This window comes from Myotis lucifugus, unplaced genomic scaffold (assembly GCF_000147115.1).
Source record: "Myotis lucifugus unplaced genomic scaffold, Myoluc2.0 scaffold_69, whole genome shotgun sequence".
NCBI classification, from domain to species: Eukaryota; Metazoa; Chordata; class Mammalia; order Chiroptera; family Vespertilionidae; genus Myotis; species Myotis lucifugus.
In genome coordinates, this window is record NW_005871117.1 from 2,449,031 (window position 1) to 2,459,742 (window position 10,712).

Consider the following 10,712-nt stretch of genomic DNA (forward strand, 5'->3'; position numbering starts at 1 on the left):
AATTCCTATTTTATAGAACTACTTATACTTGTCTCTATAATTTAGATCCTGGCAACAGGCATTCCCAATGCTTCCATTTATAATATAATCAAACACATACTCCATCAACAGTTCCTTAATACATATACAAATAAACCAAATTTTTGCATGAAAATTAGAGCTCTCTAAGCTTTTCAGTGTCCTCATGAATTATCCTTCTGGAAGGGCTCAGCTTAAGTTTCATGAGTTTAGTGAATTCTCCCTGGACCCTCAGTTCCCAGTGAGCCTCCCTTAAGCTCTCCAGCTACAGTGAAGACAATAAATTTGTCTACTGCCTCAGTTGTTTCCAAACATTTCCTTCCCCTACCCTCAATCTTCCCCACCCCCCCAAAGGGAAAGCCTATTAGGAAAGCCAAATATGTAAAACACCAACTCTAGAAGAAAATGGTACCAAGGAGTTTAAAAACTACTGGTCTAGCTCTAGCTGGTTTGGCTCAGTGGATAGAGCGACAGCCTGTGGACTGAATGGTTCCAGGTTTGATTCCTGTCAAGGGCACATGCCGGGGCTGCAGGCTCTATCCCCAGTAGGGGGTGTGCAGGAGGTAGCCAATCAATGATTCTCTGTCATCATCATCTCTCTCTCTCTCTCTCTCTCTCTCTCTCTCTCTCTCTCTCTCCCTGTTCCTTTCTGAAATTAATAAAAAACAAACAAAAGAACTACTGGTCTATTCCATCAATGAATGTTGTTAGCTACCTTTTTATGTCATCTTCCTGGCTAGATTATTAATTCCCTGGGGGCACTATTTTATTGACCTAAATTTAACTACGATTTCAGCAACATGCACCAGGTACTAGGCCAGTAAAGCTACAGTACTTTTATAATTTTCCCCTTAATACCTCTGAGGTAGGCATCCCACTTCCCACCATTTCACATATAAGGTTAAGTGGGGCTGGAAGAAATGGCCCAATTTACTCAGTGGCAGAGATGTAACTCAGACCCAGGTCCTCAAGAGTCTAAATCCAGTGCATTTTGTGTTGTTAATCCTTACCCGAGGATATTTTTCCCATTGATTTTGAGAGAGTATGGAAGGGAGGGGGAGAAACATCGATGTGAGAGAGACACATTGATTGGTTGCCTCCTGCATGCATCCTGACCACAAAGGCACGTGCCCTTGACTGGAATCGAACTTGGGACCCTTCAGTCTGAGAGTCGATGCTCTATCCACTGAGCCAAACCGGCAAAAGACTCCAGTGCATTTTCTATTCCACCAAACAGCCTCTAGGTCTGTTCTGGACTATTCTTTTCTAGAGTTCCTGAGAGAAGACCAGAGAGGCTACAGTTAGTAGTAATCATGAAGACAAGTTCCATCATGGATTAAGCTCATATGGTCCTGCACCTGTACAATGCTTAGCGTTCCAATCACTCCATGATTGTGGGCTATGGGGCTATCCCTAACAACTTTCCCCTTGTCTTTCTAACACTGACCCGAGGGGATGATGGTGTCCTCCTATATAATCTCATTTAAATCAAATAAAAAACAAAAACTTTCATGTGTCCAGGAATAAGTAGATATTTGCTTCCCTTCCCTCCCTCTCAACTTAATCTACAATTTTTCTAATACCCTCAGGATGATCACTTTTCTTTCCTAGTGTACAGAAAAGAAAGGGGAAAGGGAAAACAGCTTATCTAATGAACAACTAAGAATTAGAAAATGTCAGGGACTAGATACATTAGGATTTAAAGTTGCAGGGCCCAATCATTTGCAAAAATAAAAATTCACTGTATAAGAAAATAGGCCAGCTGCATTAACAATGCAAAGACAAAGAAGAGACTAATTCAACTTTCAAGTGTTTTATTTTTAGTGTTTTAAAACTTTTTAATAGAACAAAGATATAAAATAATATATATTAGTTAAATCTGGATTTAATTTAGAATCAAGATATTTACTTATATACAATACTGTGCTTCAAGGTATGGCTACCACAGGAATTTTCACATCTTCAAGTAATACTAGTTTTTCTGTGGATAGGGTGACATTTAGGTAGAATTCTTGAAACAAAACATGCCCACTTTAATTCAAGCTAATTTTGTGCCCCCCATTATGTACCAGTTTCCACTTCCTTTTTTTTCATATTAGAAATACTTTAATTGTCCTAACAATCCATAGATTCTCTGAATAAAAATTATTAAAATTAAGCATTTTTAAGACGACATTACTGATAACATTGCTTGGTTATGTTCAGACAACTCAGTAGTTCAGATTGAAACAGACCAGAAATAACAATGAAATTAACAGAGTCCTCCTTCTCTCTCCATATGCTTAAACATGGGTACACTGAATAAAAAGTCCTTTGGTTAATTTAGGGTAAAACATACTCTAACAATCAACTTTTTTGGTAGCTGAATTATGGCTTATAAATTTCACAGATATTTTTATTGAACTTAATGCAAAGTAACGGCCATGGTTTAGCTACTTGAAATTAGTGGCATTTGCTGAGGGTGAGGGGTAGGCAAGAAGGGGACCAAAACTAATTTCCATTGTAATGTCAGCCATTCAAAGCCACTCAAAGAGAGGGGGAAAAGGAATCTTAACTTCTTTCCTTTTTCATTGGTCACCTGTAGCAGCCTGACTTTGCTGTTACCAACAATTCTCCTCTATAGAAGTACACGGGAAATCTGGGCTAACCTTTTTACAATTGCAAACTGTCCTAACTGCCAAGTACAGATGGCATTAAAACTGGCATGCCTTGTTGGCTTTGCAACTATCTAAATGAAACAAACACTGTTTAAGAAAGCGATTGAACTATTCTAAAAGAGAGCTTTCATGTCTCAAATGCCTGCATACCTTAAAGAACTATCACTACAATTACCTTTGGTAAGGGATAACTTAAGTCTACAAAAAGACTATCAAAGAATTAAATTTATTAGATCAGAGTGTTTAAAACAAGAATATAGTTAATTTTCCCAAGCATGTTGGAATTGGAATCCTTAAAATAAAGTTTACTTTGCAACTAATGATGAAATTGCCTTTTGCTGAATCCAGTCAAAGCAGGTTAGTGTTATGAATATGACTCTGAATACATAAACACTTTCCAAACAGATGTTCCTAAAACAGACTGTTTCCTAGCAGCTATAAAAGCTTTTGGCTCCTCTGTTCTCCATTTACAAATCACAAGATTTTGGAATTCTAACAACAACCAGGCAGGTACAGGGTAGAGAAGAATGCCACTTGCCGTGTTGGTTACACTACCAACAGGGCTCTTAGTCAATGGCTTCTTTCATGTGAACAGTTCACACTTATCAGCTGACTGGTTCTAAGGCTAAACTCAGTGCTTTCTGATTTAAAAGGATACTACTAATAAACCGACCCAGCATATGAAAGTTGTTTTTACCCTAGCCATTCTGGCCACAGAGAACTATGGAGAGGATAGGCATATTGAGAGTTCTGCAGCATAGCAACAAAGGTTCCTCCCAAATTATTTGGTGATAACAGTAAACTTGCCTTCTTCAAATTATCCTACTCCCTATGAACTTCAATTACCTTTTCAGTAACACTGCCCAGTATAGACTTTAAAAAAAAGAAAGGTAGATCATGCTGTCCCAGGAACATAGAAAAATGCATCAAAGACTTTGCATATACCTCCAGTTTGCACCCCAAACCAAAACTTTCTTGGTTCCTTCTACACTGAGGTCTCAAGTGTTTAATGATGTAAGCCTCTCACTAGTCTAAAACTGAAGAACCTAGTAAAGGTCAAAAAAAAAATGTAGATCTAAAGCATGTAGCTTCTCTATCTAGCCACATTCACAACTAACATGTAAATGTAAATACCATCTCAACTAGTTTAGATTTTACCAAGAAAAAAAAAAAAGACAAAAATCTGGAAATTTTTGGACAAACAAAAAGTGACAAAAATATAGGTTTCATATTAAGAGGAAAAAACACGGAAAAGAATTCTGTCTCAAAGTTTTCTAAGAAAGAGGTTTGGAGATGACTGATTTATGTAAACACTGCCTTGTAATAGTTATAGAAATAAATTATAAGTTTAGCTTACCTTTTCCTCAAAACAGATTTAAAATACAAGGTCTAAAGTTATTTTACAATCCTTACTGCCATCAGCTGTTAGGCACTCTCAATGTCTATAGCTCTGCAAATCAGTTGCAATTTATTCTTTCTATTTTGTTCTAGAATAGAATCCATATGAAGGAAATAAGACTGATGGTAGGAAACTTCCCATTAAGTAGCTACTTAACATTCTTGACTTAATGTTGCCACAAATTTTTTCCAAACATTTTTTCAAAAGCCATATCAGTCCCTCTAAAGCTAAAGAAAAAATGACAGTATCACATCTTTTGACTGGGTCAAATTCCCTTGACTGGCAAAGGACACATCCTTCAACCTTCATAATTATGCAATTTCCTTAGATGAAATATTGGCATTTTTGTCCCTAGCATGTAATAGAATCAACAATTTAAGATATTATAAGACTCTCTTGAATGATATTTAAAAGCACAATAAAATAAATTGCCTTGTGCTGTTTCTCAAGTGGGAATAAAAAATTATGTTCAGAGCAGACTCAAAATGGGATCATGCAGCACTGACTAAAACTTGTTCGAATAATATTCCTTTCCTGCCCAATCCAGTTGGGATCCTCTGTAGCTTATACAAGGTGGGATTATAACTCAAAGTGCAAAAATAAGATATTTCAACCAATAAGAACCAGGCTCCTGCTAAGTAGCCTAATTTTAGACCTCAATATGCCAGCACCTTTTCTAACTCCTTGTTTTAAAATGGAATGTAAAAACTACACAATTAATATTCTAAGTGGCTAAGCTCATCAATTCCAATCCCACAACCATCCTACTGTCATAACTACTCTATAAAATCATTAAAAAAGTGAAGTGACAGATGTTATTTGAGGTCAAATTATATAAGGTACTAAATTTCTAGTGTTGTAAATAGCAACTAAGTTATATCTCTTCCTAATTGCCAAATTAAGACTAAATAGAAAGAATGTATGTACACAATTGTATTTAAGATATAAAAAAACAGTAAAACCTTTCATATCCAAATATGTCTGTGGCCAAGAATGAGACATTTCAAAGCCCAAAAAGTTATACTATGCTCGCAACCTGTTATAAATTTCTTTTCAGAAAGAGAAAAAATATTTTTGCATGCATATCTCCATACTCAAGGACATAAGAACTTTATCTAATGTCTGGTAAACACCCCACTGTTTTGCTCATTAAATAACATCATTAAAAAGCATAAAACTGGACTGCCATCTTACTAACAGCTATAGCACAAAGTTTTTCCAGGTAGCTGCATCACTAAAATTCAGCCAATTCTATTTTTATGGATGCAGTTATTTTTCCTCATGAGTTTATGACCATACTGAACCCTCAGAACAAAACAGGAACTGCATCTTTCGTTGCATCTTTGGTGAAAAATGCCTGTACTATATTTGTACTCTGTCACCACATGTATGGCCCCTTTCTCTTCTTGTTTCAGGCATCCTGGTATGTTCAATATACTTTTCTTAAAGGCAAAATTATGTTAATAAAACTGATTACTTTCCAGAGTTGTATTTTTAAAAAGACACAGAGATTAACTCAAAGAACAAGTATTGTTCATTTGGTATGGGATTTTCCTTTGAAAATAATAAGAAACTTTAAAAAATATTATTTCTTGACTGGAATCCAACTTGAAATTAAAAAAAAAAATCTTTCAACCAGCAAGTTCAAAATGCAAATACTCAACAGGTAAGGGTAACACCCTGACTTCAATCACATTACTTCTGCCTAAAGAGAAAAGGCAAAAAACATCTACTTAAGCTTTCTGTTCAAACAGATAGGGAAAGACTCTTAATGTTCCTTCATGCTTTCTATAATCACAGCCTTGCTCAGAACAGGGAACTTTACTTTGTCAACATAAAAGCCAAAAAGCAAGGCGTCCAGGTACAACCTAGGGGAGAAAGCAAAGTTACTCACTTTCAAGAACTACTGTATATTTAATCATGAACCCATAACAAAGATAGTCTTCATCCAATTAGTCTTTTCATTATTGTTGGCTTTGAAAACGGCCAACAATATTCATTAGGTACTGTACCATTAACATTACATTCAAAAAAAGAAAACATGGGAAACCAAATTCTTGCTCTCCTACTCTGCTGATATGCTCTGGTATTAGCTAGAGTATGGTAGTACAAAAAGAGTCTTGTTGTGATATAAAAGGCAATAAACACATCAATGGAATAATGTTCATGGGCAGCCAAAATGAAGAAGATTCCAAAGAGGTTGAGAACCCAGGATAAAGTGTGCAAGAAATTCCAGCTTCTTGGTGTATCTGGGAAAAGGACAGAAAGATCATTTTAAAACCACATTCCTTCCAATGCTTCTTAGACATGTTTCTTAGTTTAGTCTCCCATTCTTCATAGAACTTGGCACCCTTCCCACTGCCTCCTCTGCAGTTAGTCATCTAATATGCATAAACAGATACTTACATTCAGTGACAAAGAAGTTCAGCATAGTTAGGACGACTGTGTGGCCACTGAACATGTAATCTCCACAAGTGTGAACACCTGTTAGCGTCATACCAAAGCCACTCCAAATGGCAAAGGCCCGGCGTAGTTTCTCCCACACACTGCCATATATCTATAAAGAAAGCTATGAATTAGTGCTTTAAATGCTTAAGGAGGTAAGAGATCTGAACATCCATTCCCATTGAAATTCAATACTGCCTGGCTAGGTAACTCAGTTGGTTAGAGCGTGGTCCTGATACACCAAGGTTGCAGGTTTGATCCCCAGTCAGGGCACATACAAGAATCAACCAATGAATGCCTAAATAAGTGGACAATAAATCGATGTCTCTCTTTCTCCCTCCCTCTTTCTAAAATCAATAAATTAAAAAAAATAAATTCAAATGCTGAATGACTTAGAAATAAGATCTAAGCAAAAGCAACCAGAAGACTCCCAGTCTAATGAACTCCAGTTATCAAGACTGGGTGGTCAAGCTTGGCAGTACTCAGAAATATTTCGGTAATTAAATAAATAAAATCAATATAATTTAAACTTCTCTACTAGGAGTTTCTTTGTAAGAAAAAAGGTGATCAAAATACAAAAGTATTTCTAAGTTTTTAATCCAATAATTAAGTAGTATTTGTTCGGCTCTCCTTGCCAATAAGAAATAGGCTGTGGCAAAGACAATGACTACCAATCAATATCCATTCTCCCTTCTTCACTGTTAACAAAATCTCAAATGTATTTGAAGTGGCAATGAATTCAACCAAAAGAAACATTGTATTTTCCAGCCTCCCTTGCAGCTAGGTGAGGCTATGTGACTAAATTCTGTAAAAAAAACATTATGAAAGTGTAAAAGGTTTCTAGGAAAGCTATTCCCTCTTCTGGTTGTCACGTAGCTTTCAGTCAAAGATTAAGAAAATATGTTATCACTTATAGTCAAAGATTATAAAGTACTTTAGTCATGGCCTGAAGGCCTGCCTGTAAAGCAAGTTCCAGGAAAAAGAAGTTTAAAAGTACACTTTGCTTGAGATAATAGAAAAATATTGCTAATTAAGCACAAAGCAATGATAGCTTAAACAATATCAAAGGTCATGAGATGTTTAGTTTCTGCTTTTTGCTTTAAAGATGTCACTGACATGCAATTATGAGATATTTTGCAGAATCTTGGTTCCTTAACCAGATAGATCACCCAATCAGAGTGACAAAGACACCAAATGAGATGTCAGGAACTGAATTAATCAGACTAAGGAAAACCACAAAAGCTTGCACAAGAACTAACCGATCTGCTTCATCCTCAGACCCTATCTCCCAACCCTCAATCTTTGCCTTTAAAAACCCTTGCTCAAAAGCCATCAGGAGTTTGGGCTTAAAGCAATAGCTTCCCATTCTCCGGGCTTGGCACCATGGCAATAAATGGCTTCAATTTCTCCACTGCAAAACTTAATGTTGAGTGTTTGGCTTTGCTGCGTGTAGAGTGAGTGGTCTGATCCCCTTGTTTGGTAATAAAACATCTTCAATAGAAATCACAATTTCATTACAAAATTCATCTGCTGATTATACACTACCCAGCTTTCTCTGCCATAGTTGAGGGCAGGAGAGGAAGAAGAATTTATTAATAGAGAAAATAAAAGAGAAGGTACTAAAGTACACAATTTGGTTCTTCCATGACTTCTAATGAGAATAGGTTTAGAGACGTTACTCTCATGAAAGTAAAAAATCAGGCAGTGAAGAACTAGGAAAAAATCTCAGCCATGGACAGGAAACAAGTAATGTCTGTCCAAAAAAAAAAAAAGGAAAGAAAGAAGTTATTGCTCAATTACTCAAGTCTTTCTATCCTTTCCAATCTCAAATATCAGGAAAATAAAGTTGTAACCACACAATAGAATGAGTACGATGATCTGATGAGACAAGGTGTAAAAATTTGCTTTAAGAATTCCATTGATTAATTTAAAAATAGGCATGTTCTTGGTTCTGTGCCCAAAGCTCTTACTTCTGAGAATGAGAGTTTAAGCAATTAATTTATTACAATGAAAATGCCCCAAAGAGTTCACTGTAAGGGATTTGATTGCTAGTTAATATCACCTTAACTTTCTATTTTTAATGACTGTTGCAAATAATATAGGTCAATAAGTAGGTTATCTTATAATTCAAAGCAATTAACAGCATTTAGGGCACAATTTGAATAGAAAGCTCCATATATAATTAACTGATCATGAAAAACAGTAACTAGAGACAGTAAAAGGGCTGTCCATACTGTAGAGGAATGGGGTTTAATTTATTTTCATAGCATACTAGAGGCCCAGTGCACAAAATTTGTGCACTGGTAGGGTCCCTATCGGCTGCCAGCTGCCAGTCGGGTACTCCCCGACCACCTGCCGCAGCCACCCCCGGTGGAACTCCTGGAAGAACTCCGGTCGAGGGGACAATTTGCACACTATGCTTTTATTATATAGGATGTTGCAGTCCGATGCACATATATTTAGTGGCTGACCCATAATTAAATCCTTTGGCTATAGGACATTATTTTTTCAGTATAATAAGTTTTCTTTAAACCTCTTTTAATCAATTAGCATACTATTTGAGGAAACTGTTCTACCCCTACTTCATATCATGTACAGAAATAAGTTCAATAGATTAAAGATTTAAATATAAAACAAGACTATAAAAGTTTCAGATAACATCTTTCATTAATCAGAATGGCAGTGACTCAAAAGATTAACAACAAATGGTGCTGGCACACAGTGGTGGGAAAACTGACATGCATACATTGTTGGTAATAGTGAAAACTTGTTTTTTCTAGCAGACATTTGAACAATACATCATAATTTTTAATGTGTGTGTTCTTTGATTTTATAATTCCACTTTCAAAAACTTGTCTTAAGGAGATGATTAAATAGTGAAAAAGCATAAATGTACACAGATATTTATCACAGCACTGTTTATAAAGCATAGGTTTGGAAACAACCAAAATGTGCACCACTTGGGAGACTGGTAAATCATGCAATGGAATACTCTGCAGCTATTGAAAAGATGAAGTATGGCTATTTGTATTTCTTCAGAAAAAAAGTAAACATAATATTAAATAAAACATAAGGTAAAAAACTATGCCTGTAATATAATCCTATCTTTTGTTTTTAAAAAAGTATCTATCCAGATAAACTTATTTAATGTATAAGCATGCTTACAAATAGCCTATGTGACTACCCACATGACAGTTAATAGCATTATTTATGGTGTAGAGTGAAAGAGAAGAATTGTGCGCTTTTACTTTTTTAAAAAAATATATTTTATTGATTTTTTACAAAGAGGAAGGGAAAGGGATAGAGAGTTAGAAACATCGATCAGCTGCCTCCTGCACACCCCCCACTGGGGATGTGCCTGCAACCAAGGTACATGCCCTTGACTGGAATCGAACCTGGGACCCTTCAGTCTGTAGGCTGACGCTCTATCCACTGAGCCAAACCAGTCAGGGCCGCTTTTACTTTTTAACTCGTACATTTCTATAAAATTTGAATTTTTAAAATAAAGCATTTTATTATTTTTTAAATGTTATTTATTTTAGAGAGGAAAGGAGAGAAATATTGATTTGTTGTTCCACTTATTTGTGCATTCATTGGTCGATTCTTTTTAAAAAATATATATTTTATTGATTTTTCACAGAGAGGAGGGGAGAGGGATAGAGAGTTAGAAACATCGATGAGAGAGGAACATCGATCAGCTGCCTCCTGCACATCTTCTACTGGAGATGTGTCCGCAACCAAGGTACATGCCCTTGGCCGGAATCAAACCTGGGACCTTTCAGTCCGCAGGCTGACGCTCTATCCACTGAGCCAAACCGGTTAGGACTCATTGGTTGATTCTTGTATATGTCCTGACTGCAGATGGAACTCGCAACCTTGGTGTATTGGGATGACACTTTAACCAACTGAGCTACCCGGCAAGGACTAAAATTTGAATTTTTATAATAAACTTATGTAACTCTGTAATTAGAAAATATTACTCTCCCTTTTTTGGGACAAAAACAGCTTTTACCTTAAAAATGAAACATTTCCTTTACACTAACTCCTAACTGTCATATAACCCTTCCTCCTTCTTACTGGCCAGTCTCCTAATACCTGGAGAAAGTTTGCCACCCTTCAGCTCAGGCTTTATTTTAGCTCTGATCGCCTTTGCTGCCTATCTCCCTTGTGACATTCAGCTATTAGATGCAGCA

The 10,712-nt window shown here is 36.2% G+C and overlaps 1 protein-coding gene across 2 annotated transcripts in view; it reads right to left on the bottom strand.

Annotated features, from left to right (window-relative positions):
• Positions 1–1,815: 1,815 nt before the first annotated feature.
• Positions 1,816–10,712, bottom strand: part of SAMD8 (sterile alpha motif domain containing 8) — a 60,237-nt gene continuing 51,340 nt past the window's right edge. For both annotated transcript variants that reach the window (XM_006090221.3, XM_023755070.1), the window contains exons 5-6: positions 6,481–6,631; positions 1,816–6,323 (exon numbers count right to left, since the gene is read on the bottom strand). In XM_006090221.3, the coding sequence (XP_006090283.1) occupies positions 6,019–6,323; positions 6,481–6,631 (456 nt within the window). In that variant the 3' untranslated portion in view covers positions 1,816–6,018. The remainder of the gene's footprint in view (positions 6,324–6,480; positions 6,632–10,712) is intronic.